The sequence below is a fragment of the Schistosoma mansoni genome, chromosome 1, assembly GCF_000237925.1.
Source record: "Schistosoma mansoni strain Puerto Rico chromosome 1, complete genome".
Taxonomy (NCBI): domain Eukaryota; kingdom Metazoa; phylum Platyhelminthes; class Trematoda; order Strigeidida; family Schistosomatidae; genus Schistosoma; species Schistosoma mansoni.
In genome coordinates, this window is record NC_031495.1 from 52,915,939 (window position 1) to 52,941,546 (window position 25,608).

At 30.6% G+C, this 25,608-nt stretch overlaps 1 protein-coding gene across 1 annotated transcript in view; it reads right to left on the bottom strand.

The window, feature by feature from the left end:
* Positions 1–25,608, bottom strand: part of Smp_154760 (egf-like domain protein) — a gene marked incomplete at its 5' end in the record, with an annotated part of 77,323 nt that overhangs the window by 19,499 nt on the left and 32,216 nt on the right. Inside the window, 3 exons of the mRNA XM_018794830.1 lie at positions 1,408–1,524; positions 4,274–4,387; positions 6,759–6,872. Of these exons, the coding sequence (XP_018649203.1) occupies positions 1,408–1,524; positions 4,274–4,387; positions 6,759–6,872 (345 nt within the window). The remainder of the gene's footprint in view (positions 1–1,407; positions 1,525–4,273; positions 4,388–6,758; positions 6,873–25,608) is intronic.

Sequence of the window (25,608 nt, forward strand, 5' to 3'; positions counted from 1 at the left end):
ACTTAGTATTGTTTGTTTGAATCTTCCCATTGATGTTTAGGACTGCAACTGGTCAGTCTCTTATTGGCATGTGTGCATACTGTGCGTATTACCTCGATATAGCCTTGATTCACAAGCATTAAAAGCAAAGATGGATAGTGGCTAGCAGTGGAATCCAAGACGCGCGTTTCGTCCTATTTGGGAATCGTCAGCCGGATGTATCTGCATCTCAGAGTGAACATCAACTCTGAGATTCTACTGCTAGCCATTATCCATCTTTGCTTATAATGCTTGTGAATTAAGGCTATATCGAGGTAATATGCACAGCATGCACATATGCCAATTAGAGACTAATCAATTGCAGTCCTAACACATCGATGGGAAGATTCAAACAAACAATACTAAGTGAATTTAAACTTCACCCCATCGCACAAGCAAGTGGCTATCAGGACTCAGTGCCTGAGTGGATAACGCGATGGCGTTTGAATCGAACGGTACTGGGTTCTAGTCCCAGAGTGAACATCAACTCTGAGATGCAGGTACATCTAGCTGACGAGTCTCAACTAGGGTGGAACGCGTGTCCTGGATTCCACTGCTAGCCTTTGCTTATAATTATGATAAACACACTCAATAAACTAGAAATGTTTCTAAAAATAAGAATGTTACCCCTTATTAACAACATCTTTCAAATCAATGATTTAAGTTGAAATACTGAAATAAAATACCACTTATTCCTCAAATTATCTTAGAGAGCAAATGAAAGTTCAGTTAAGAAAAGATAACTGTCAGCTAAGTTTCACTTATTACTTATGGATAAAGTAAAATAGTTACAAATTTTTAAGAAAAATGTAGAACAATGACTTATTGATTTAAGTACTCAACCTTCAATGACCAGGTTACAGGTTTTAACCATTTCTCATATATCTTCTTTTAGGTAACTAGATAATATTACTAGCTAACAGTATAAAATATGTCATCGAATGTTGGCTAGACTACAATACATCAATTTTAATTTATTTATAAAATATAGGTGAATGACAGTGCTACATAAGTTTTTTTTATGTACAATAAACATATTTTTTTCAAAGTAATCATTTGACCAATAACATGCACCTTAAATCTGTTGGTCTAACTTTACCATACTCACTGATACTGACCCATAGTGATCTTTTTATCCATTTTGTCAATTCAAATACATCACTTCCATAACTGGACTTAATGATCAATAGAAAGTGTAGCTAATAAAGATAGACAAAGTATAATACTGATATTCATTATATAAGTATATCAATAGTAATACTTTTTCTTATATTTTCATTGTTGCTAACCTTAAAATAAAACAACATTATAATTTACTGGATAGAAAATAATTCGAAAAATTTAAAATAATGACGAAATTATTTCGAGAAAAAAAGAAAAGAATCCTACCCTCTGTAACTGGTCGACAATCTGAATAACCATCACCATCATAACCAGTAACACAACGACATTGTCCTCTATCACATGTAGCATATTGATGACATTGTACATTACCACATAAATTCACTATAAAACCAATAAAATTTCAAAACTTACAATAACTAAAATAAGAGTGTAGATAATCATTTAACTCTCTGTATGCAACATAAATCATACTGAACTTGAATAAAAAATCTGTAAGAGTCTAAATTGCTTTTCCGTAATTCTTTTAAAAAGTTACAGTTGGATTTTTTTTCATTTTACTCGTTACTTGGCTTAATCATTCAGATTTGAGATTTTTTTTATATCAGAAGAGTGTTTGTGGAGATTTTAGTTATTTTTAGAGTTGAAATCATGAATCAATTGAAGCTAGATTACCATGGAAAACTTGAAAGCACTGGACGGCCGTTTCGTTCTATTGTAGGACTCTTCAGCAGTGCGCATCCACGATCCCGCCTCTCGAGATTCAAACCCAGGACCTAACAGTCTCGCGCGTGAGCGCTTAACCACCAGATTACTGAGCAGGCATCCAACGGTGTTAATGTCTAACTTCAACCAATCGACGATATTGACCATGTTTTAAAGAAAATTGGTGAAAAATTTTCTTTGAAGTAGTACTACTTTTTTCAAAAGGACGAAATCTAATTAATCTAAAAGCTTTTATGATCGTTTAAAGGCAATAGTTCATTAGTAATGAATAGATTACTCATTTTTATAATACGAAATGTCATAACTATGTAATGGTTTGAATTTATAAACTACTGTGAATGATGGCTTTATAATATACTTGTGCACTGTCATGATTAATAAATCAATATTATGATATAATAGTGACCGATAATTATGGTTTTCTTTCCTGACTGAAGGTTTGAAAATATGGGAACTGTAATAGTATATCAAGTGTAGGAAAATATGTTATCGGAGATTAGGAATTTAATGTTGGTGACCAATAAGGATGAAACGATATGAAGTAAATACTAGGGAATGAAAATTATGAATAATGATAATGATAAAATAATGTGGGCTTTTTATTGGTGATATTCATTTTAATTTCAAGCTTTAGATTCAAATCTGTCGATCTGGAAAATGTATGATTTTCATCATTTGAAAAATGATCCATCATAACTGTTCATAAAAAATAGATTTTAATCGATCAAATACAAAAGCCATTTAGATCTGCTTAAAATGAAAACTAAAATCTATCAAGTAGGCGAATTACTTAAATTTCCTTACAACCACAAAATGAAGGAATGTTTACATGCAACTGGTTTTGTGTACCTATTTTATAATTGCATTCAACTGATACTGAGCATATCGATAACATTTCCTAATCCTTCATAACTATTAGCAAAGAGGAAAACTCAACGTCTTTCCGGTTTCCCGAAGCAGTAGCAACTGAAAAGCTCGAACCTGGTTCACATGTCCAGGAAGAGACAGTAGTCAATTTGTTAACTGTTTTTGTGGTTTTATCAGTGTTTACTTTGTTATTTAATATTTTTCAAACTAATCGTTATTTCAGATGCGCCGAAACCATCGTTCCATTCATCAGTTTTTTTCATTCGCTCAATTCTTTAAACTTAGATAAACTCTTTAAATCTTTTGTACCTATTACGTAACCATTTAATTTCAAATTCTAGACGATTATCATCTGATTTCCCTGAACCTTCTGTACATATTTCCAAGCCATATGAAACTTATGCATACTCTTTGCAACTTATATTATTATCATACGATCCATCTTATGAGTTTTTGGTCTTTAGTTAATTATTGCTCTTATGCTTTTGAATTTGATCTCAAAATGACCTCACATCTTTTCATGAATGGATATTAATTGTTCTTGTTGTTAATCTTTGTTATTCTAGTTCTTTCCGTCATTAATGTCGATTACTTCATATTGTATCATATCTCAATGTCAAACTTTATGATGATAAGCAGCTGATGCGAAACCGCGAAATATAATGAATTCAAATTATTCTGCATCAGTTGTTGGTTCGGCTTTATTCATATTCGTAAACGGAACCAATTACATGATATAACTGTAAATTCCAAGAACACCGAAGAATCATAATAAATTTCAGTTTGGTAAATTTAAATAACCTTCATAATTTATCGTGAGTACCTCATGACTAATAAAAGGAAACATTCTACTAGAAATAATTGCAGTGACTGAAATTTAAATAATTCTGCAGTTTCGTCCTTCAAACTGGTTGAAGCTTCTTCTTGGAAATAATCGAAATTAAAATCCCTAAAGATACATAATGTTAAAAATAAGAATATGTTGTACAACTGATCAATCGTGTTCAGTAAGGTTTATATCATGTACAGTAAGAATATGAGTTACCCGATATGAAGTATGTTCGAAATGTAATACGGTCTTGTTATGAATGATCATTTACATTGATTAATGTGTTTAGATTTATATATACAATTAAAGAGGAGATATTAAAATTATTGATTAATCCGAGACAAGTTTTCACCTTAAGGTTATTCGAAAATCACAACTACACTTTAGATATGAATTCATATACATAAATTGTTTGATTCATTATTTATTTTTTCCTGTTTTGTAAATAAAATTCTTTGATCAAATGTTTATGTTTTAAATAGAATAAAAATTGCCAAAAATGTTCGAATCTCGTGAATGCGAGATCGTGGAAGCGCACTGCTGAGGAGTCCCATAATAGGACGAAACGGCCGTCCAGTGTTTCCAGGTTTTCCATGGTAGTCTAGCTTCAATTGACTCATGATTTCAACTATGTTTTAAACAATCAGACATTGTAGTTAACTATGAAATCTTTTATAAAGTTGTATACTTAACTGATTAGAATTTACTTACCACCCTCAGCTTCTCGACATTCATTGTAACCATCTCCTGTATAACCAGGATCACATACACATCGACCATCCTGGCAACGTCCATTAGCAGCACAACGGACGCCATCACATGGATCTAGAACAAACATTTAAAAGATAGATGTATTGAGTCGAATGTATATTTACTAGCGTTTTCTAGTAAATACTTCATGTATATCATAAATATCATATTTATATGCAAGCAAAAATACCGTAACTAGAAATATTGACCAAATGAATGGTTGTAAAGGAACTGAGCGGTTGGAATTTTCTGGTCATTATAGGATATTAAACATCCCAATGCTTGTACGAATATTCGTCAAGTTTAGATCGAATAGCTTGACGAAAATTGGGCGCCGAGTACAAAGAAGTCATTATATGTGAAAATTATATTCGAAATAATCTCGACGATTGAAATTTAAATAATTCCAACGTTTCGTCTAGCTAACTTGTCTGCACTTCTTCAGAGTAATAAACAAAATCAATCATATCAAACCTATACTATATTAAACCAATCATATTTGGATGTTGAACGTTTGTAAACAGAATAATATGAGTCAGTTAAATAAGAATCAGGTGAAAAGTCCACGATGTGAAATAAAAGAAGACTGGATAGATTATGTGTGTGTGTGTGTATGTGTAAGAATGAGTTATTAATGAATGATATTCAGTGTTGATATGTTTCTATATGAAGTAAAAATAAAAATAAAAGTGCAAATTGAGGGTTGAAAAATTGTTGCTGAATCATTGAATTACAAGTGAAAATGAGAATCATCAAGTACATAATTGTAATGCCAAACATAACTCATATTGATTTCAGTCAAAATAACGATGCACGTGAAATAAACAGGTTGAATAAAGAATGAAAGGGTCCAATTACTTGTTAACGAATATTTGCCAAATGGTTGCTAGCTGAATACCATCCTTTCTGTTTAGGCTGCTCTTATTCGCCCATATATACAGCGCTTCTGCTGCCAATCTTTCTTTATTAGTGTCGAAACCTTTCTGAAGTATTTTGGCCCCTTCAAAATTAATCCTGTGTTCCGTTTCTAACGCACGTAACGGTATCGCAGACTTATTCTCAAGTTTCCTTATGTCAACCGAAGTTTTGGGAACATTTTTCAAACACTGTTTGTGTTCCTTCAACCTTACATTCAATGGTCTAGATGTTTCTCTCACATAAAATGCATTGCAATCATGAAAATTGATCTCATAGACAATATTTTGTTGTTCTTCCTTTGGTAACCTATCTTTAACTTTCACCAATGCCGACCTTATAGTGTCACACATCCGAAAATACACTCTTATATCAAGCTTGTTTAGAATCCGCTTGATTTCTTCCGATGTTTCACTACGGTATGGGGTGACTACAGTAGACTTCTAATCCTTTTGAATACGTTCTAGTTTATTTTTTTCTTTCATTTCCAACAATCTTCTTTAAAAACTCCTTTAGGTAGTTGTTATCCCTGGTGGTAGACAAAATCCTGTTCAATTCAGATTGTTGGTCTTTCTTATCTGTAACAAACTTAAGATTTCTGTCAATTAAATTTTTTTAACAACCGTGACTTTCGTACATAATGCATCAGCCGAAACCAAAATCTAAGTATCTCTCTGAATGTGTTGATTTCCTGAAAACATTTATTTTCAACTTATTTTTATTATGTCTTTGCTCAATCAAATAATCGAGAAATGCTAGTTTGTGATCAACGAACTCTCTTTCCTTCGTTAGTTTAATTCTCTCTGAAATGTTGTCCACATTTTCAAACAATTCTTCTGAACAATCATGTTTAATGATAACAAAAATGCCACCTACATACCGTACCCAGACCTTTGGTGGAAATACACTTCTTGCGATTACACTAGTTCCTAGGGAATGCACGAATAAATTCGCTACAATCGGAGAAACTGGTGAACCCATAACTATACCTTCTTCTTGTCAGTAAAGATCTCGAAATATGAATAAGGTGGACCTTGGATTATTTTCAATCAATAATAAAAAGTAATTTAATTTACGAAAGCATATTCTTCTCCTTAAATATCCGTGAAGAGAAATATGTTAAACTAAATGACATGTAAAAATGAGTGTTTTCATATACTATTAATTCGGTTTGTTTTGGATGCCAAATAAATCCATGTTTATCATTTTCGTAATCTTGCTTGAGTCGAACTGTTCAAGATTTCTTGTTAGAGTTCCAAGTTATTCTCCGTTATAACATTCAGTAATAGTTATGAAACACAAAATTTAAACAGCTTTACTTGCAGTATTTTTGAGAATTTTCAGCTTGAAAGCACAAAATACATTTCATAAGATTTGCTAACCTAAATGAAATCAAGGTTAACTGAACTTGAGTTTATTTATAACTGATATCTAAATATTATCAAACAATATATCAAATTATTTCAAATGTACAAATATTCAATCATAAAAACTGTCATAATAAGGTATATCAAATCAAATTAAAACCTACCGTTTGCACGTGCGTCACAAAAGTTAACCCCATCCCCGACATATCCATGACTGCAGTAGCATCGATTTTCATAACATTGACCGAAACGATGACACTGAACACCAGCGCATAACTCTGTAATATTTAAGATTGATATTCAAAATAATTATTTGTTCTGCTTTGAAATTCAATAAGTTTTTTTTGGAATTATGACAAACTGTAAGTTAGAAAAGTTGTTAAGTAAAAACATAAGTAGTATGATGTAAATATCTACGTAAATAGTTTGTTTTTCTTCAGAAGAACCAAGCGCAAAGATCTATATGAATTATATTATCGTATATTTACACCGTCACTAATATGTTCCCGTTAGTATGAAACGAATCTAGAAGCTAAATTGAAAGTATGGACTATGTTTATCATTCGTAAGAAATTAAGGAAATCTACAGTAAATCTAGAATAAATTAAAATCTACAAGGAAAGTGGACATCATTTCTGAATTTACTAATCTAGAAATTAAAACCAAACACTATGAGAATAAAGCTCTGCTGAGGAGTCCCACAATAGGACGAAACGGCCGTCCAGTGCTTCCAGGTTTTTCATGATGGTCTAGCTTCAACTGACTAGTGATCTCAACTATATAGAATTTTCAATGTGTTAAAAAGTTGTTTTTTTTAACATTAGCAAGGAAGTTTAGTTAAAATAGCGTTTTACTTTTAAAAGGGATTTATAGTGATACAATATATCATTTAAAGATCTCTATCATATTCAAAGACTAATAATATTTGAATAAATAATATTCTTTTTGATAAATTCTCTTCAGGTCCTACAATTATATATCCAAATTAATAATCCTCTGCCCGACTACAAGGCTAATTAATCAATTGTAATCTTAGCTATTGACTATTGTACGTACGACCTTTCGTAGTCTAATGTAATTGTCTCTCTTATGTTTGTTCACAAATCTTTGTATTATTATTATTATTACCATTATTATTATTATTATTATTATTATTATTATTGGTTAAACATCATTATTAATCTCCCCTATACATAATTCATTCACTACACATTCATCCCTCCTTACGTCTTATTAATTAGTCTTCTATTAAACATTTGACCGAATTGTGATTGCACTATTATATCTCTCACCCTATCTGAACCATATTTATTCTGATCATGGATCCTAAATTTTCACTTAACATATATACATTAACAATTTTATTCTATTTTGTTTTACAATCCTAAATTTACATGCTTTAAACAATGTACTTTGCCTTAAACCTGGCCATTTTTTCGGATTATTAATTTGGATAAAATATCAATCAAGATTAATCGTTTTGTTTATCCATTCTATCCTAAATGTTATAAAATTAGCTTCTATAGAAATCAAAGCTTTCATTATGCAACAAATGATGAATCTAATATTTATTATTTAATAATTTGATTTTAATATAAAATGAGTCACTAACTGATAAACGTTCATAAAAAAATATACATAAACAAAGAGAATTTAGGACAATTGTTTCTTCCCAATTATCAAATTAATAATAAACATTGTGTAAACTAGATTTTATGACGTTTCGTGACTCAGTGTAAGCCACTTCTTCAGAAAATAAATAACCGAATTAACATTAATCCAAGTTTAAATAGTACAACGGAACAACACGAATATTAGGTGCTATCAGTCAAATATATTAATTTATTTATAACAATTTACCTAATGCTCAATCTATTCAAAATTATCAAATCAAAACTTGGTAATTATACCTACTGTGTAAACTGTTATTTCAGTGACAAAAAACATACAAAAATTTCCATCCTAAAAGACAATATTTAGAAAAATAACTATACTGTATGAAAGTATTACATTTCTAAGTAAAAAACAACAAGTGATAACCAATACGAATGTGTATGGTGATTAAATCTACACCATCAAATCAAGAATAAGTAAGTATGAAATGTAATGAGTAATTCATTTAGAAGAATGATTTTATATGACACTTGAATTTAATAATTTAATGCATTGTCCAACAGATAAATCTATAAAATGTTGAGAATTAAAAAAAATTTAAATAAAGTTCAACATATCAACGCCAAAAATATAAGAACAAACTGAAAACATTATAAGCAATGATGGATAGTGGCTAGCAATGGAATCCAGGACACGCGTTCCACCCTAGTTGAGACTCGTCAGCTGGATGTACCTGCATCTCAGAGTTGATGTTCACTCTGGGACTAGAACCCAGTACCGTTCGATTCAAACGCCATCGCGTTATACACTCAGCTACTGAATCCTGATAGCCACCTGCTTGTGCAATGGGGTGAAGTTTAAATTCACTTAGTATTGTTTGTTTGAATCTTCCCATCGATGTGTTAGGATTGCAATTGATTAGTCTCTAATTGGCATATGTGCATGCTGTGCATATTACCTCGATATAGCCTTAATTCACGAGCAATGGGAAGATTCAAACAAACAATACCAAGTGAATTTAAACTGAAAACAATTTAATTATAAAATAAACCAACAAATAAGAAAACAAAAATAACGTGTTTATCATAATTTGAGTTAAAAAAAAAACAACTCAAGTTGAAAATATTAGAATAATAACAATTTCTATAATAGAAAATTAACAATAAATTTTAATTCATTTTTGTATCCTCAGATGATGTAAGGAAACGTGAGAACAAGTCAGCGATAGCATTACACTCGATAGAATCGGGTCATACAATTGATTTCGATTGTACAAGAATCCTTCAAAAAGCTTTTAATTTTTACAAGAAGAGACGAACAGCCGAATCCATATACATATGGGCTAATCCACACAGTATTAATAGGACGGATGGAATACAATTAGCTGTGCCATGGCATCCAATCATTAATAAGTAAAAGACCTGAACTCCTTTTCGTTTTATCTATCTCGTATTATCTGAGTGACAACAATTACATTCAATGATTCTAATCAGTTGTCTTATCGGAATTTGTTAAACAATTTAATTGGAACATTAAAATAACACAAATATTCAGTTTCAAATTACACTCTTCCTCTTCGAATTCACTCTTTCATATTGTTTGTTTATCATCATTTTATACATGCTGTGACATATATGATTCATATCATATATTAAAATTGTATGTTTTCTTAAAAATCCACCGATAGGAAACAATATATTGTGAACGAAATTTCTCCTCTCGACACTTACGTACACATATACAATATGTGATCTTAACACATCATTTCACATCACAAGTCTCTTACACACTAATACATATACCTAGTTTAGACATTTTTAACGTTGATTGGATGACCTATTCAGTGTACAATGAATCGAAGAACCATGTACCTATTTATATTCGATAATTTTGATGCTTGATTACATTTCCTTGAAAAAGCTTGGACCAGGTTGCCAGGTGAAACGTTGGATTTACTTCAAATTCATTCACTGAGATTATACAAATATATTATTCCTATTTAGTGTCTTTTATCTCCGGTATTATTTTCTTTATAAAAAGCCATTTGATTTGTACAATAAATGAAAGTTATCTAGGTGAATAAAACAATAAAAAACGTTTTTCAAAACAAAAAAAGGTAGAGAAGATTATGCGTTTTGTTTTCTTGGGGTGTTACATATGATAGTATAGATGATCCAGTCTCTGGGGTATCGAAAGATGATTTACTTCTGTTTTATGATCCTATTTTATCCATCTATTTCGAAGTGATCTAGAGCAATATGAAGTTTGTACAACCACTTAAATCACTTAGAAATATTTTGAGATTTCATGACTGTATAGATTTTTGTCTTGAATATTGCGTAATGTTAAGAAAGTAATAGATCGAATGAAATGTTTTGCAAAACGATAGTTTATTATGTAATAGATAAATTGTCCTATTCTAGTTAGCTGTTCTATGCATATTTTTGTTGTCTATTCTAGAATTTAAGAAATCTAAAATGAAGTGTATTACGATGTGACTTATTGTAATATAGTCAAAAATAGTAAAGAAATTAACTGACAACTACACTTCAGCATTAATACATTGTTTCTTCGACATTACAAAATTACAGTGGTCAAACAATTGTGCTAAAGATTTTAAAAAATATAGAATAAATCAAAAATAATGCTTTTAAGTTATTATTAGAACTATTTGATAAAGTATTAGTGTTGCTAAACTAAACACTTTCTGTCAAGCTTTTAAATTAATGTGTTTCGGCATTTCGAAACGAAACAAAAAATCAGCGACAGAATAAGCGGAACGAATGTGTCTACCGTCAAAAAGGCAAGGCCTAGTTAAGTATTTTTGGGAAGTAACAGTTTTTATCCCTTAATAATTAATGAGAAGCTGCAAGTATAAATACATTCTTTTTATATCATTTACACTGTGATATGGCTACTCCTACAGTGATCTATAAAGTAATCTACAGTAACATAAAAAATATTCACATCATCCGAGCGTCAGACTATTTTACTAAAAATACAATCCTAACAGAACAAGCTAAATCTGACAAGTATAAAGAGTGACCAAGATAAGATAAATGGACAAATCACAAAAAAATCTGGTTTAATCATATTACAGATATATCTACTTATGCAACACATACTACTTGGCTCAAGAAAATTAGTATCATAAGTAGGTGTATCATTGAATGAAAAAGTCGGTAAACAACTTAACGAAATGGAATCCATTAACAAATAATGTAATACAGTTTTCAGATTAATTTCCTCAGGTAATGGTATAAAATCGATTGGTTACAAAAGTGATCTCTCTATACATTAACTATCTAAGAATTTAAAACTATACTTATTTAGTCAGTAATTGATGTTAGATGGCTCTACGATATATGTCATACATCAGTAAGGTGCATCTGTAACGTAAGGAAGCTGATGTGTTCTATGGGCTTCGAGGCTTTCACTCAGCCTTACTGTTAGTTATTTCGTCAATCAACTTATCAGGACTCAGTTGATTATTCTCATTAGGCTATCTATCAGTATAAAAGAATCATGAAATAATGTATACAATAATCGGATAGTACCATACAATCCAAACAATTATAGGCTAGATAAGCAATCATATATATATATATATATATATATATATATATATATATATATATATATATATATATGCTAACCTTATGGTTAACCTTTGCAACTAAAAAAAAGTAACTAGCAAGATTGTGTTAATCAAACTTTAAATTATTGACCTGCGTTTGGGATGTGAGAGTGCAAGAATTTATTTTAGTATGTAAATTTATACAACGTAAATGTGACAAATTTAGTCACCAGCTTTAAAATTATTTGTGACAACCTCACTACTCATCACTGACCAGATTTTGTAGACTAGCGCTTAAACATCTCACTTTTTATTGAGTATAATCGAATTAAAAATCAAAAGCAAATATTTCGTTAAGTCTGTATACATCGTAAACACTATTATATATTCATTGTACAAGGTCATCTTCTTGTTCGGTGACAATAAAATGTTAACTCACCTTGTGAACTTTTCTGGCATTCATAATATCCATCTCCTGAATAACCATCAAGACACTGACATTTACCGTATTCATTGCATTTCGCATTTTCATGACATCGAACATATTTGCAAAGGTCTTTAACAAGATAATTTAATTAGATGAGTATTTTAACTTTGAAGTAATTCACTTGCATATATATATATTGCCAGATGGTTCTATTCATCAAGCTACATATTGTTCAAGAATTTACCGTAATTTATGCAATCTACATACAAAATGCTTTAATGCAATTCAGTATTTGTTATGCTAAAATTCTATCAAACATTTCAGTTAAAAAAAGGTCTCAGTTTTTAGTTATGGTATATTTGTATGGGAACGTGCATTGAAGCTTGAACGATCATAGATTGAACAATAGGCAATTAAACAAATTTACCATGCTATGTAAATTAAGAAAATAAAGTGTATGAAAGACCGTTACAGTAACATTTTCTTCAGTGTATTAAACTTTAGCTAAATCTCTGTTTGTATAGTGACATTAAGAAAAATTCAAAGAAAGTATCCGATAGCTAACATATACATATAAATTTTCATGCACTTGTAAAGTCTCCATCCATTCGAAATTAGGGGTTTTTATTCAGTCAAGACATGGAAATTAAAAAGATAGGCATTTATAATGTCACTAGTTCATATAAAAATTTTCTGCAAAAATCGAATAAATTTTGTTTAAAAACAATTAACTTATTCCTTAATAAATAAAAGTTATCCAAAAGTTATGCACAAACACTCATGCGAAAACATGATGCAAAGGTTTTAATATTTTAAGCTCCTATTAAAGTAAATTATCTTTTTATCTTACCGCTTTTTATGGATTTACATTCCCAGTAACCATCTCCTTCATAACCTGCATTACATTGACATCTACCATTTTGACAGTTTGCAAACTCATGACATCGAATATTTTGACACTGGTCTGTTTAAAATATAGTTGTTTTAAGAGGTTTTAGGTTGCATGTCAATATTTAATTGATAGATTTCTCACAGACACAAATTTGTGGCGTCTTAGTTTCAAATTTAAATAGTTCTAGGAGCATTTTAATGTACACGACCGTAAACAGATGACTGAGACTACATAAAGAACCATGATAAACGAGAAAGCAAAGAACGTGTAATTCAAGAAGGTTTGAGACTGTTCCGAGATTATGGACTCGAAACTGTACATGGAGTAAAAGCACAGAGCTGTAGGTTTTATGGCTGGCATGACACTTACAGACCACTGAATGTAAACCCAAGAAAGCTTAACTATATTTGCATAAAACAGATCTCTACAAACTGCTTAATTAATAACAATCGTGAAGTTCTCAAAAATCACCTTCTAGATAGATTTCCTGAAGTTTGGTTCAGTTATTTAGTCATCAATTACCTACTAATAGTATTGAATGTTACTGGCGCTGTACCAAACGGAGTTATACACAGAAATAAAAATAGCTTTTAATATACTGTCGATATTTTCACACCCTTTGGATATTTCACTTCCCTATAAATGACTTTTTACCTGTGGTGAAGTAATAATTAAAGGAAAATAGTCGTGTGAACAAAAGCTTTTTGTCCTTTAATACATTCACTATAATACTTATATTAGTGTGATGATCCACTTTTCATTAGTAAAATGGATATCGTGTACCACCAGTTGGACTTCTCATTAGTAAGCAATTAGTTCCAATTTCGTTAACGAAAATCATTTGAAGGTGAATGTCACTTGCTTTGTTAAGTAGAAAAATGAGACATCCTTATTAAATGAAAGATCATGGATTTGAAAGACTAATCATAATCAATTAATAGTAATGGGATTAGTCAGGTATCTATACCTTTTTTTCATACATTCACTATATATTTATTAAAAAGTTTTATGTAAATTTGATTTAACTTACATTACCACATTTATAACGATACTCAATTAATTATGAATCGGATTGGGAAATAATTCGAAGTGTTGGAAGAGCTTTAAAGTGTTATTCGATATCTTATATTATTAAAGCTCAAAAGTATTCGTTGTGGTAGAAAAAAGCTACTCCCTATACTTCATTTGATCTATATATAACCATCTTTACCAGTTAGGTATGCTGACAGAAATGAGTTATTAGATTATAACTCAGTGATCAACCCAAGACCTGAGGGTTAGTGATTTAATTCTATGTAGATTATTGTGTAGTCACGTGATGTGTTCGATAACAGAGCACAATGGCTATTAAGCACTGTTTAGGTGAAATATGGGTGCTAAAATTCTAGAACTTTTTAGAAATGGAAAAATAATTAGAGTCCTTTGTTTATTATTTCAATGACTATTAGTCGCAATAATGAAACATATTTTAGTAATATTGAATAATTTAATATAATTTCAGTTAAGAATGAAAGCATTTGAAGGTTTCTAAAAATGTTTTTAGATCCATCATTAAACATTTATATCTAAAATTGAGTTGCGTTTTTAAGTGAGTAAATGTATCTTGAAGATGTAAGTGGATAATCGTATCATATCTTTAACAGTGATTCAAACGATTAGGACACTTGTTTGTATCTTAGTGTTTGAGGTAATAGCTTGAGATTTGAAATTCGATTCTTTAGAAGACAAAAGAAAGAACTGTGGTTTCAAAGTAACTCGTTTTAATATCAGGATTATACTTAATTTTCTACCATTCAGCATGCATTAAAACGTGAGAATGAATTATTTGCATGCTCCTACCCTGAGGAATAGGATCACAATAATGTTTTCCATCTCCCTGATAGCCGTCCAAACATCGGCATTCACCATCAAAACATTTAGCGTTTATATGACATCTCATACTAGAACACGGATCTACAAGTAAATAATTATGATTCATTAAAATGTACACTCAATCACAGAATCATTTATGTTAAGCACATTTTTCAAAAAGGTCTTATCTACTTAGTGATATAACTGAGCTTAGCGTCTCAGAATATGAGCTTCTCAATAAAAGTAAAAGTTACCGTAGGTTTCTTTTTAGTCTTTGTTGCCAATCCAGTGTAGGACTCAGAGAAACATGCTTGCCAACATAACTTCATGATAAATAAATGTAAAATCGAAAAAAGAATCAGCATCATATATGTTATGTGAGATACCATATTTATTAGTTAGAAATTTCATTCAAGCCTAATTATTATTGTATTCAATAGCAATCCATTCTAAAATTCATTATTCAAATAAACTTTGTACTAATTCTATCTGGACCAAGTCTATCACCTATAGTTTTGTTCAGAGGTAGGTTTACTTTCATATTTACTTGTTTTCTGTGTACAACCATATCACCGATTAGCCTTAGCAATACTATATAATGTATATAGAACAGTAAATTAATTATGAAATAAGGGAGTGGAAAGTTTTGTTTTTCTAACTATTTACTACGGTCCTTACCATCTTGCATTGCATAACAATAATGAAAACCATCCCCCTCGTAGCCATTCAGGCAACGACAATAACCATTTCGACATTCTGCTTTAGAATGACACTGTACTCCCACACAAGGATCTACAAAGGAGACAAACATTTTAGAAACTTAAAACAACTATATAGAACTATTTCTCCCCAAATAGTCACATGCAGCATGTGATTTATGTTTTATATTGATGTTTTCACAGGATGAGATATGTTTGTGACACATGCAGGTATATGTCTGTTTGCAATAAGTGAATTCAATTTTAATCTCTCTATTCCTGTATGACAAACAAAACAGTAGTATCTTGGGGGAGAACAATGAAAATAAGATGGAGTACAAGTTCATTTCATGCTCCTTAAAAGGTAGTTTTCATTGAGAAATAACTAGTATTTTTCTTGATATTTATTTAGCATTATTTTATGTTTTAGAATAAATTTCTCCATGAAAGAGCATGCTCTTTTATTTGTATAGATGGTGTTATGAGATGCATACTAGGAAGCTGATAAGCTTACCATTATAAAATGGACGACATTCATAATAACCATCGCCTTCATAACCGTTTAAGCATAAACAACGTCCATTTTTACAATAACCATTAGGATGACATCGCACACTTGAACATGGATCTAACGGTACAAAAATGTTGAAAGCCCAAGTATGTTTGCGAAACCGGTGATAGTTTTATAGTAAATAACTCTGTCTATTTATAAGCACTTCACAGTTTTAGTTTGTGAATTGCATGTTCTAATCAAGTACATTATTAAATAAACACAATAGTTTAGAGTTGTTCAGAAAACAAAAAGATTTGACAGTATTCGACTACTGGTATTTAATTGTCAGTAAACTGCAAAAGTTGAAAGATTTTCAGACTGTACTTTTGTGTTCTATTACCTAATTAATTTTTATTAGGGACAATTTTACATCATTTTCTATTTTTAATAATTTTAATTGCTAGAAAATTCCCACAATGTTAAAAAAGCAGATGAAGTTTACTGCGTGTCCAATGGTAACTCCCATAGTGAAAGATAACTTGGCAAATGACCCAGGAATTTGTGTTCTGCTTTGATTAAAATGATTGATTTATCTATTGAGTTCTTTGAAGAAAGATTTGTTTGTAAGCGAAGATGGATAGTGGCTAGCAATGGAATCTAGGACGCGCGTTTCGTCCTATTTGAGACTCCTTGGCTGGTTGTATCTTCATCCAAGAGCGAACATCAACTCTGGGATGCCACTATCCATCTTTGCTTATAATGCTTGTGAATTAAGGCAATATCGAGGCAATCCGCACAGTATGCACATATGCCAATAAGAGACTGATCAATCGCAGTCCTAAACATCAATGAGAAGATTCAAGTACACAATACCAAGTGAACTTTATATTTGGTTGCTTTGTTCCCGTTGTTTTATAGTTTTAGTAAAGCAAGACTAAATGACTGACACACACTTAGGCTAACATTTACTATTAAAACCACTAATAAAACGTAGTATCAATTCATATATAATATATTTCGTGTCATTTCAAAGATAATTTTAGCACCTAACGCGAGAGCCTTAGTAGTTAGAACTCTTAGCTTTACTTTATTTAAGAGATTTTAGTGAACTTTTTAAAGTTTTATTCCTTCTTCTTTACTTTGTCTACAAGCTGTTAACTATTTGAGCGAATAACAGTAAGACAAGCTAGAAGTACAAATGAATCTTTCAGTTTTAAGTAAGAATGCTCTAAACTTCCTATATTTATTCTTTAACAAAGGTTAAAGACCATCTTTTGCATTTCTAATCTTCGAATTTACAGTGTTTACGAATCTAATTAAAGAATATCGCTTTTGTGTGATGCTTTGATAACATTGTATCAAAATGAGTTTAATTTATATTTAAAATCGTGTTTACTTAAGGTTACATTAGCTTGAAAGCGTGAAGTAAACATATTTTTTTCGAAATAAAGGTTATGTATCACGTCAGAAAAAGCAGTGTTATAATATATCGACAGTTAATGATTTTCTTAAAATCAGGGCTACACAATCGATGTTTTCTTAACACTAAAAAAAGGAATCGCATGCAACTGTACATTGCCGTTTGACATTGTCTGAGTTTACGAGCTCAAAGATATTTGTATATAACTCGCATGCAGAATATTCTTACCGCTGACTGTTTCCCTACAATCATAATACCCATCACCTTCGTATCCTCTAAGACAATGGCATCGTCCACTGATGCACTCTCCATAGTGGTGACATTTTACACCAGTGCAAGGATCTATAAATTTAGAATATGGAAGTAATTGCTTTGTTGCTTTAAAACTGGTTTTCGAACATCAAGTTGAAAGTACCTTTGTTTTTATTTTACAAAATTCAGCAAACAGTCCTCAAACAATAAGTAAATGATGTGAAAACTAATAGTCACAAAAGTAGTATAAACATGGTATCATAAATCAGTTTACTTCAATGAATTCAGATTTACTTTATATTTACCGGGTCTTCTCCAAATGTAGAAAAGTAACTGGATCCATACTTTAACAATTTAAAATTACATACAACAAATAGCCTCATTTTCACACAAAAGCTTCTAGTTGATAATTTTCATAATTTACACTCATTGGTTAATTAATGGATTTCTACATTATGCTAAGTCTTATTGTTGCCTAAAGACAGATGTTTATCAAGGAGATATTTACTTCATGAATAAGTGATCTTTATAAGAATCTAAATTTAGTTAATTTGCAGATGAAACATTAAAGGAGTGGGGAATAAAATTTAGAAGAAACTTTATTTAATTTTCTGTATATTATTACTATTGTTAATGTATGATTACATGCTATGAAGTTACGAAATTACTGATCATTCTGTGTTGTTGTTCCCTTTTTTTCAATCAATATTCACCGCAAATAGAGATTAACGTTTCCGAAATTGTAGGTATCATTACGAAGGTTTGACTTAATGATTTCAAATAAATTGAGCATTGAGTAGATTGTGATAAATAAAGCTAACATAGTTGCAATAGCCTAATGAGTAGAAAAAAATAGATTTTCTGCCATTTCGTGACTCAGCTAAGCCACTTCTTGAGAAAATAAATAATCAAATCAAAATTAGTCCGTTCAAATAGTAAAAAATAAACAACGCAAGAATATTATGTGCAAGCAATCAAATAATAGGTTATTTATTCTCTGAAGAAGTGGCTTATACTGAGTCGTATAACGCCAGAAAGTCTAATTTTTCTACTCATTAGGATATTACAAATATATTATATTATTTCCGACATTATATATTTATTTCTATAGGCAGCCAGTTTTTACTAAGATTGAATGTTTCTAACACCTCTAAATAAGAAATCAAATCAACGTAATTCAAATACAATAATCAGTATTTTCTTCGTATTGTAAACACATTCTTTGAAATTCTGTGATAGAAATAATATTACTATGTGGAGGATGTTGTCATTCATACAACAGACCCCAATCGTTGCATTTTTTTTCAAATATTTAAAATGTTACAAATAGTAGTTCAAAGTGTAAATTAAATTATATTGTATACTGTAGAAATCAATTAACTGGTGATTTATGACCGTCCAGTGCTTCCAGGTTTTCCTTGGTGGTCTAGCTTTAATTGACTCATGTTTTCAACTATGAAAACACCAATATTTACCAGTGAATATTTGTGTTAATTTTATTCAATATAACGAAGAGAAGAATTAACTGCATAGCATTTAGCCAAAAGATCAGCTTCTATATACAAATAATCGTCAAGACACATTTAGATATTTGTTTTCTAGTCGAAAATAATCAGTACTGATAGACATGTGACTGTTAAATAACTATAATTTGTGAAACAAAATTTATATGAATGTTTGGTTGAACATTGATGTATAATTACTCAATCATCTTAACAATCATTTCTTCCAGTTGAATGTTAGGAGTTATTATTGGTAGTTTTTACTCATAACACAGTTTAATTCAATAATGTTTATGTTAATAAACATAAACCTTACCTCTTACATGACAATCGTAATATCCATCACCAATATAACCTTCAATACAATGACACTGCCCATTTTTACACTGTGCATATGGATGACATTGAATGTGATGACATAAATCTGTAAACAAATACTTTACTGTAACCGTTTTTTAAAATAAACAATACTACTATGCTTTTTTCAAAATCACTGGATTATATACCGCATGCTTGAGACTAATTTAAGATATGCATACATTATAGTAATTATGTGTAATCGACTCTATCAATCTGATTGTATAGTTAAACTTTAGTAATGGATATTAAACTAGTAGGGAAAAATGCCATTGATACAAACTTTACAGGCAAAAGTATGATCACAACCATACTCAGTAAAACAGGTTTTAGAAAGGAAATAAATCAAAAATTCTAGGGTTTAATAATCAATCATTACGTAATAGGGAACAAGCTAGTTTTAGATACATTCATTTACAATCAGTTTCAAATATTATTGTTAAATACAGTATATACCGAGTAATAATGGTAAATAATCTTATTGTATGAAGTTAAAATAATTAGCAGGTTTTTAAAGATTTTAAATTGCTAACCCTATTAATTAGTGTATTGTAACAGCATTAACTACAATGAATTCACAAGTACTTCTACAGTTGAGCATATCTATATTTTATTTTCCTACGTTTTAACTCATAACCCTTCATTTTGATTACATATAACAGAACTTCACTTTGCCTTTTCCTAATGGACCACTTAAATTATAGTATACATACTTTTATTGTTATTTGATTATTCTATTTTAATACTTAACAACTAACTATGGCAAAGAATACTAACATCATAAATTTTACGTAGAATCATTTTTTATACTGATATTCTTATAATATTTTATGATGACCGTCTGATTAGATAAATTTAAAGTAATATTATCATTAGGTTGATTTGTAAGTGAAATCAAAGATATAACACAATTTATTTCTAATGGTGGCCTGCTTGAATATCTGGGCTAACTGTTCCTGCCATTTAGATATTTCAACAACTTATCTCATTTTGTTTGTTTTAATACATCATTATGGCTATTAATCGCATAACCTATTCAGATGCGTTTCTGAAATGTGTACAACCTTTCGTTGTACAAGTTACAAAAGGCCCACTCAGAGATATTGTGGTCTCTGGCAGGCAATATGCAGAGAAAAGAATGTATATTATTTAGATGTCGATTGACTGAACTGGTGACCACTCATTATTTATCATCAGGATCGATCAAGAAATAAGAAATGGAAACTTGTTGAAATACTTTGTACTGAAATGCAGGTACATCCAGCTGAAGAGTCCCAAATAGGACAAAACGCGCATCCTGAATTTCACTACTAGCCATTATCCATCTTTGCTTATAATGCTTGTGAATTAAGGCAATATCGAGGCAATCCGCACAGTATGCACATATGCCGATAAGAGACTGATCAATCGCAGTCGTAAACATCAATGGGAAGATTCAAACAAACAATATCAAGTGCATTTTTTTAATAGTTATCATCATGTTTCAGTCAGTATGGTCATAATCTAGAAAAAAATTTACGAATAAATGAAAAATATTCTGTTGGATATGAGGAAACAATAAATAGACAATTTAAATGTTATTTTGACCTTAGGTTATCTGTCCCCAACTTTAACTTCTGAGAAAACCTTTACAAGATTAGAATGTTTGGAGAGCACGATAAGAAGATGAAAATTATCGGAATTATGTGGTGTATTTAGGTAATGCATTTTGAACAATCTGATCATACATATACCTGTTAAGACATTATATGTGAAAAATAAAAAGTCAACTAGACAAATTAAAAGGTAAGGGGAACAAAAATAATAAAAAAACTACATAAAAACAAAGTGAAAAACACACTGGATAATAAATCAGTATTACCAGGGTAGGTCAGGGGTAAAATAATTGAAATACTACACATTTTCTACTCACATGCTAAAAATAGCATTCTGATTTTTACTGTTTTCTTTGTTGAGCAAACATTGTAAATCAACATGCTAATGATTTTTAGTATATTTGTAAATTTGTATTTACTCTGTCAACCTACTCACCGGTTTCTCTAGGTCTACACTCTCTATAACCATCACCAATATAACCATTTCTACACGTACAAACACCATTGTAACATGTTGCATCATAATGACATTGTACATGAGAACAAGGATCTGTTGTTTGGATGGTGTTTAAATGATTTTTAAAAAGTGGTTTGTTAATGATGTATATTTAAAACATTTAGTACACATTTATTTTGTTTATATGAGAGTATTATTAATTTCAGCGTTGGTCATCAAAAATAATTTAAAATAAAACTGTATTGTTTTTATTCATTCCCACTGATAAATATTTACCAGTTTAAATGAAGTTTTGTTCTATCAGTTGGATGGTTTGATCGTGGAGTTTTCATTGTTCTTCTAAAAAAACTTCATGTAGAAGTGAAGTGTTCGAATTTCTTCTCATATGACTCACAGCTTATCCTGTTGATCTCGATCCTGATTGGTTATTGCTGAGCTTTAACCTATAATTATCTACCTGCTTATTTTGATTGTATCTCCTTTTGATCTGATTCTTGGTTTTATATTTGCCCTTTATTTTTTTTGAATGGTTAGAACACTTCATTTCTGTCTGAAGTTTTTGGTGATGATGTTGTTCAGAAGAACAATGGACGCTCCACAACTAAATCAACCACCTGAGCTACAAATCTTCTCCACTATTTACCAATTTACATTTGCACTTGTTCGTGTAATTCTTGTAAAGGCATCTTCTAACTTAAATATATTAGTTGTGTATCAATTATTATATGAATGTTGTTATTCAGTCAGTAATAAAATCTTGACAGTTACTAAACACAGAATTATGTATTAAGTATCATATGAGTAAGAGTATAGTTGCATTATCGCTTCATTAATAAAGTGAAAAGTACATATAAATCGTCAATAAAAAATAATTTTGGTTATATATGTTTGAAGTATAATCAGTCAGGACCATTTTCAGTTTTCACTTTGATGAACAAAATAAATTGAGGACACTTTAAAAAGCAATAATAATCCTTAAAAAAGAAACTGAGAAAACTATTGTAATACTGTGGTTTATCCTACTTATGCCTACATAAGTAGTATGTAATACCACTCAGAAGTGGAATGCCTGGCAGCAGGATTAGGAAGAACAAATCGAAGAGAACGGGAACAGAGTGCAATTATTATGGCAATGAAGGAAAGATGAAGTTTGAGACAATTGATGGCGGATTCGCAAATGAAGTATCGAACACATAGTTTTCACATTGAATGAAAGAAATTTGTAATTTTGTGCTAAAATGTGGTTGGTCGTCTTCACTTGTGTTCTCGTTCATTACGATACCACTACAGAGTCTTATAAAGTTACCACCCTTGAGAGAATAAAAAAGTCCTCACACTCAACGGAAGACCCGTTATCGTTTATCTACAAGGCGGAATCACACTTGTTTATATTGTAAACTCTATATAGATTAATATTATAACCACAGTGTGTCTTCAAGTAGAATGTGTTTTTACTTTCCAATTGGATGTTTATATGGAAAGTGAGTTGAGAAATTTATACTGGCTGGAAAACAGTGAACCGCCAATTTATTGACGACCGTGGATTAACTCTTACATGTATTAACATGATTGAAAAAGGTAATAAAGGTTCTAAATGTTAACTGATTACATATTCAGTAAAAGCTTCTTTTTATTAATGTATTTGGTTTACAGTTATTTTGAAGTATCTTTTATTTTTTTTAATAGTTCAGATCATGTATCTATTGAAGCTAGATCACCATGGAAAACCTGGAAGCACTGGACGGCCGCTTCGTCCTATTGTGGGACTCCTCAGCAGTGCTTCCAGGTTTTCCATGGTGGTCTAACTTCAATTGATTTATGATCTCAACGATTAGAATTACTATAATATCCACAAAACCCCTTCTTATGTTTTATAGTTAACTAAAATGGATTATATATAGTATATGTTTTTATGAAACACGGCAATTTTCTATCTTATATGATGTCAAGATTATAAACATGCATACATATCTTTAGATAATATAGCTTTATGTGTAGTCAGTCTCCCAACATGAATCTACATAAAAACAATGAATTCATGCGTGTTAATGCTTCACCATTTTCGTTTAACTTACCATAATTACGTGGTTTACAAACTTGATAACCGTCACCATCATAGTCAGGTGGACACTCACAGTTACCATTTCTGCATTTAGCATAGGGATGGCACCTAACATTAGCGCATGGATCTTGTATAATAATGTTTATGAAAACAAAAATTAAATTTGGACAAAATATAGATTGTATTGTGAACTGATTTTAAGTGTTTTTATTTGAGAACACAGCGAGCCAATTAACAATAGATTATACTCTAGGGTTGAAACTATTTGAAAGGGCGATGATTATGATTCCTTACATCGTTTCTAGGTGTTACTAGAAAACAACCTCAGATCAAAACGATCTATGGTCTCAGTACATTGTTTTTTGTTTAAAAGATCCATAATTTCTAAAGGATCAGAAGTTCCATTAATATGGAACCTAAGTTGTAACATTTTTTTTCATAAATCTTAACTGATTAAATTGTGCAGAGCTTTAAACATCGTGTGGTTGCAGTTACGCACTAGAGTAGCTTAGAAATACAATATCTTCCTCTGTAAAAACTTATTTCTGGTACATAAGCTTACCAACTGTTTAAGCTTAGCGAGTGTAAAGTTTCATCTTAATAATATTTACTAGAAAAAGCCTTAGTAGTTATCGCTGTTTGCAAATCTGAAATGTTAATTTCAGTATTTCAAGAAAAAATGTTTTACGAAAGTTAATTGAATGAGTCATTGCTTTACATGAACTTTGACCCCGGGATAAAACTATGAAAGGATTTCTATACGACTATTGAGAAAGTAAGTTTGATCAAAATCTAACTTGAAAAATATAATTATAAATTCTAAGTAATCTTAGGAGTTGTAAAACACCAAGTTAGAAAAGTTATCGTATACAAAAAGTAGATTGAGATGGTTAACTTTGCAACAAACTAAAATCTGACCAAATTTATCTCTAAAGACCGAAAGAAGGGAAGAAATGGATCAGTTTAAAACTTTTCATAAAATTCTAATATGGGACCCCCCATCAGTAGATATCCACGATCCCGTACACGTAACTCGAATGCAGGACGAGACCGAAGGTCCTGGGTTCAAGTGATGCGTACGGGGTCGTTGATGCGCACCACTAAGGGTCCCATAATAGGATGAAACTGTTATCATTCACAAACACAGATTATTACTTCAAAGCTCCACTCAACATCCGATAACTCTGGATCTTTTTCGAACCACTTTCTAGGAAATAATCTTCTTAACCATGGTAGGTTAAGCATGTTGATCAGAGATAATTTGTTAAATGTATGATTTAAGTAGATATAGTTAACGGTAAATAGTTAAATAGTTTTAAACTTCAATTTTTTTTAAATCTGAATAAATAAGTAAGTATATAATCAAAGAAATGTTTGATGCAGAGTTTATAATATTCATGATGTTAGTTTACCATATCATTGTACTGAGTACAAACATAAGACGTTAAAAATTGAGTGTAGAAGAATAATATGCACGTCTACTATGTTTAGTATCTTAAAGACAAACATTGAATAAAAATGGATTAAACAAAACACTTGAAAAATCTGTGCATGAATTATTGTGTTATATAGTATATATGGTAGTTTAATTTAGAAGGCATGCAAACATACCGTGGTAATGTAAAAAAAAATATTTCTGCGTCAAATAATAAACTTAAAAACTTAACGTTTAAAATGGTAGTATTTCTTAAAAGAACATAGTGGGAAAGGGCCCGGGGGAATTCGCGTAAACGGATTGTTTCAAAATACATAAAGAAGCTGTTTGAAGAATGAAATTACACTAGAGGAACGAAAAAAACCTATAAGTAAGGGAAGCT